We start from the raw sequence: 4805 nt of genomic DNA, 5'->3' as shown, positions 1-4805 counted from the left end.
TTCACTACTTTGGTACCTTCATAAGTGTTTTGAAGGATTTTCTATGCTTCCTTGGCACTCACAGTGGATAAGATCTTCTTAAATTCTTTGTTAGTCACAGCATTAAACAAGGCACTCAACACTCGGCTGTTAAAATTTGTAGCTTTGATCTTATTTTCATCCCACGCTTTTGACCTGTGTGACTGCAACATGTTTTTTTATTTTGTTTTACTATCTATTACTATCACTATTAGAATGGTAATTACTGTGTTAAATTAGTAAATACTTTTTATGTTTGTGTTCTTGTTGTGACTGCAACATGTTTCCTCGTATTATTCATCTTCAATACTTAATTACCATATGCTTTCTTGCAAGTCATACTATTACTTTTCTTTTTAGATGGCATTGAGGAATCTTACTACTCAAGTGAATGAGGGGGCATTGAAAATATCTCAAGACCAAATATTTGTGGAGGTGTTTGGACCTGAGCATCATGGACGAGTTTGTGGCTATGGGGTTGGAGTCACTCCTACCAAGTTATGGGGTTCCTCCTCATCCAGAATGTATGATCTTAAGAAGTGACTCCAAGAATCCAAACACAAACGTTTAGAAGTTGATGGAGCGTTGAAAGAAAAAGTAAAGCACCTCAAAAGCATGCTCAAACAATAAGCTATTCAAATGGCAAAACAAAGAAGACATTTTTGAGGAACAACAAGCTAGTCAAATGGCAGAACAAAGAGCACATTATGACAATATGATGATGCAAATGTTGAGTTATTTCACCTTGCAATCAGCTCAATCTAGTAGTGATCACTAAGGTATGAAGATCAACTTAAGCTAGTCACTTGTGGGGTGTGTTTGAATTGGATTTTCACCAAGCGTGAGTGCTTTTTAATGCTTTTGTTTTTCTTTTAGTTGTCTGGATTTGAATCTGAAGCCAATTGGATTTGTTTACTGCTTCAATTTGTTTACTCCTACCATGATAAGGAGTTGCTGTTGCCTCGTGTTGCTGAATGGTTGACCATTGCAACTGAGAGAAAAGTCAAGGCACTGGGTCTCTTCTTGTCAATAATACACTTGAGCAGGGATGAAAATAAATCTGGAAAACAGATGTATTATAGTTTACCTCAGGTGGTGCGCTTGAGGCCAAAACAATAACTGAGCTCCGGTTAAAATTTAGCAAGTTAGAGCCTTGTAATGAGTTCAAATTTTGTCATCTGAAAATTTTGGTTTTGAATTATGTTCGTCTAGATGAGCAGGTAATTCAGAATCTGACACAAAGATGCCCTTTGATTGAGGATTTTAAACTAATAAGTTGTCATGGTCTCAAACATTTAAAGGTGTCAAATCTTCCTCGGCTTAACCTGCTTCATGTATATGCTAGAAGAAAGGTTTCGACGATTGAAATTAAAGCGCCAAGCTTACAAACCTTTTGCTACTGTAGTAAGGATTACTACCACTCGCAATCAGTGAATTTGCATTGTGATATTTACTTGGAAGCTTGTAAAAATTTGAAAGACTTGAATTAGTTGGGCTTAGTAACAGGACACTTGAGTTGCTTCAGAACTTAAGTTCAAGTTTCAGACTCTTGAGGTCTTGGACATCTCAAAATGCAAGATGGCAAGTATCAAAATCTATTCGCAAACGCTTAAGATGTTCAAATTAGTGGAGTGCCCAGATCTAGAGGTGGTGGAAGTTGATACCCCCACTGTCTGTAATATATGGATAATGTTTCACTTTGTATTTTGTGATTTATTTAGGCCAAGGTTGCACTCTTTGCTAGTTCCAATTTGTTGATTACTAGGGATATAGAGTGGCAAATCTTATGCTTGGTTTTGAGCTGGTAATTCATTTTCCATGTCATTATCTTTTTCTTGTTCATCTTGATGCTGATTTTAGAGCACAGGTAGTGACCAATATCTATTAAATGCAGTGATTTCAGATCTACAGCAAGGGGGAAGTACCAGGATCTAGTTAATGCACTTATTTGATGTGACTCTTCGAAACAAAGCACTTGGGGCAATATCTTGTGTTTATAATAAGTATAGTGAATTGTGAATTAGAAAACTGTTAATCCAGTTCTTCAACTAAATGAATTTATCTTCTATATTTGTATTTGGTTATAATATATTGGACCTTTGATGTATTTGTTTGTATACATTGGACTTCTGATGTATTTAGTTGTATACATTGGACTTTTGATGAGCATGATTGTGGGTTTTTTTTTTTTTTTTAAAAGAAAATAAAAGAAAAAGAAAAAGAAAAGCTTATTTTGAGAGTCAAGAGACCCTTAAATAACACATTATTTATCAAGGGTTGTACATGTAAATCTTTTAATCTTTGGTAAATAAGGTTATTTAAGAGTCCCTTCACCGATAAAGCACATGTTTTATGAGCCATGAAGGCCTTCAAAATTCTTTTTCAACGGCATAAGTTTCGAAGGCTATCAAGAGTCGATTAGACTCTTAAAATAATTTTTCTCAGGATTTTTTAATACATTTTTCAAGGATTTTGATCCTTGAAAATAGTCAACTTTGTTGTAGTGGGGAGATTAATTCAAAGAACGTTTTTAAAATTCAAAAATCTATTTTGTAATCATAGTTCCTCGTAACTTATTTACAAATGTTTATTTTAAACTCAAAAAACAGTTTTTCAATAGCTTATATAAACGCACTATTAATCGGTGAAGGCTAAAAAAAAAACCTATATTACTCATTAATAATGTTTCTAAACATTTAGTGGAAATTTTTAATGCAACAATCAGGTGAGAAGATTTAGAAGGTAACATTTGCAAAAAAAATACCTACATTCTTCATTAACAATGATTCTAAGAATTGTTTGAAGCTGTCACTATTAAACGATGGAAGGGTCCACATTTCAACTTGGCCGGCAAAAATGCAGCAATGCCCTCCTGAACCACCGCCACCACCTCCTATAGAGCCCATAGGATTTTGTACTTACTGAGTCGTGACAATGAACTCAGTACAGAGTTGAGGTGGTGAGCTGTGACTCTGGTGCTGGGTTTCAAAAGTGACTAGATTGTACCTTTTGTTTTTCTTGGAAGAAATGGGTCCTACTCCTGGAGGGTTTTGGGGTTTGATTTGTTTGTGAAAGGGAGTTTTTATTTGAAAATTATAGAAACCAAACAAAAGCAATAGAGATGGTATTTGTACTACAATACTATTGCTACTTTCTTGCGTAGTACAACAAAAGCCAAGCGTACTTTAGTTTCCTTTAGAGTGTAGGCTTAGTTTTTCTATCTAATCCTTTTTTCCTGGGCAAGAAGTGTTCCATCCATCTATTTTCTTTCTTTCCTTATTTTATCGGATAAAATTAATGTCCAAAGTCAATGATTAATTATGATAATGGCCAATAATGGCCTCTTGGGTCTGCAATGGAAGTAGTATTAGGATGAGTAAATTCAAAGATCATGGTAGTACAAGATGTACTGGTACTACATAGATGAGTTTAGGTACAACCACCACGAAAATGGCCTCCTTTCCCTTATAAACTCACTTATACCTATAATCGTTAATTTCAATTTCCTAAGAGTGAAAGAGTCATATGCATCAAAAAATGAAATCACATATGACATTATTCTGGGGTGATGCCATTGAAATTCTCTTCCCAGGTTGGCCAGGCTCAAACTTCAACTCGTATATGTTAGCCTTAACACTCGTGTTTGTGCTAGGCTTGGCAGTAGAGTGGCTTTCGCATACCAAATTCATCAGGCCTACCATGGATAACATCATAGCTGGGATTTTACAAACTGCAATGTATGCATTTCGAGTTGGAATGGCCTATTTGGTCATGCTTGCAGTCATGTCATACAATCTTGGCATTCTACTCGCTGCAGTTGCAGGATATACAATAGGATTCTTGATCTTTGGCAGTAGGGCTTTTGACAACTCAAAAATATCAAAGATATCTCCTTGCGAGGATCCAGCTGATCTTCCACCATTGATTTGCTAATCAGAAAAGCACATCAGACTTTAATTTGCAGCTGTATGGTCATTATAATTTCTTTATGCATATTGGTATATAAATACAGTTGTATATGATTATCCTATTTTCTGTGAAACTTAATTAGTTCTCCAAATTTATAATTTTTTTGTAACAATATTTGGATCTTGCAAACAAAAATAATTTGTACAAGTTGTTGTGCCTGCGTATCTTGCAAGAAAATATAAATTCTTGGTTGAGAATTGCAGATTTTGGCATACTAGAAGAAAATACTTCAGCTTCATTTTTGTTAAATTATCTATTCATCTAACATCTCAGTTCAAGAGGAACCTTTTTAATTAAATTAACGTTAGGTGTTAATTATCAATGCCAAATCAGTTTAACCCTCCCCGGTTTCCTTAATTAAGATTTTTCTTTGGAACATAGTTGACCCCAAAATTAAAGTTCTACTTTGACCATTAATTTAGTCCTGGTGATTTATTTTGTTCGGCCTTTTCTTTTATTTATTTAGTTTATCAACAATTTCGAGAGTCTCATTACTATTATACTTTAATTAATTTTCAACAAATAAACAATGAAATTTAAATTTAAATAAGAAAAAAAAATGCATCCAAATTCCAAACGCACGCCTACTCAGTTAATTAGTTCCCCACAAGTTTTATTATATAATATTGGATCATAATTATATACTTCACGTCTTTGTTCTTGATAATTAATTAATTATACTACTCATGGTCTGGGTTTGGAATTTGCATGAAACGCGCAAATGGGCCTTCGACTATCTTAAATTATACGTACACAAATAAATTCAACACTACTCTACTTGCAATGTGTTTAGTGCTATTGGGCCCTAGCTCCCTCTT

General features: G+C 34.3%; 1 protein-coding gene across 1 annotated transcript; it reads left to right on the top strand.

Annotated features, from left to right (window-relative positions):
* Nucleotides 1–3354: 3354 nt before the first annotated feature.
* On the top strand, nucleotides 3355–3951 carry LOC142606166 (copper transporter 1-like). Its single transcript, XM_075777561.1, has 2 exons — nucleotides 3355–3430; nucleotides 3611–3951. The coding sequence occupies exons 1-2, from the start codon at nucleotides 3355–3357 to the stop codon at nucleotides 3949–3951; spliced, it is 417 nt and encodes a 138-aa protein (XP_075633676.1).
* The last annotated feature ends 854 nt before the right edge of the window (nucleotides 3952–4805 follow it).

The sequence above is a fragment of the Castanea sativa genome, chromosome 8 (assembly GCF_040712315.1).
Source record: "Castanea sativa cultivar Marrone di Chiusa Pesio chromosome 8, ASM4071231v1".
Lineage (NCBI taxonomy): Eukaryota > Viridiplantae > Streptophyta > Magnoliopsida > Fagales > Fagaceae > Castanea > Castanea sativa.
This window is presented reverse-complemented; position numbering and strand designations above follow the sequence as displayed.

Bases quoted from the DNA above. Each gene is read 5' to 3' on its own strand.
- LOC142606166 (XM_075777561.1), top strand. From the start codon at position 3,355: ATGGCCTCTTGGGTCTGCAATGGAAGTAGTATTAGGATGAGTAAATTC. The intron at 3,431-3,610 runs GTACTACATAGA...TTCTCTTCCCAG, and splicing joins TGGTAGTACAAGATGTACTG to GTTGGCCAGGCTCAAACTTC.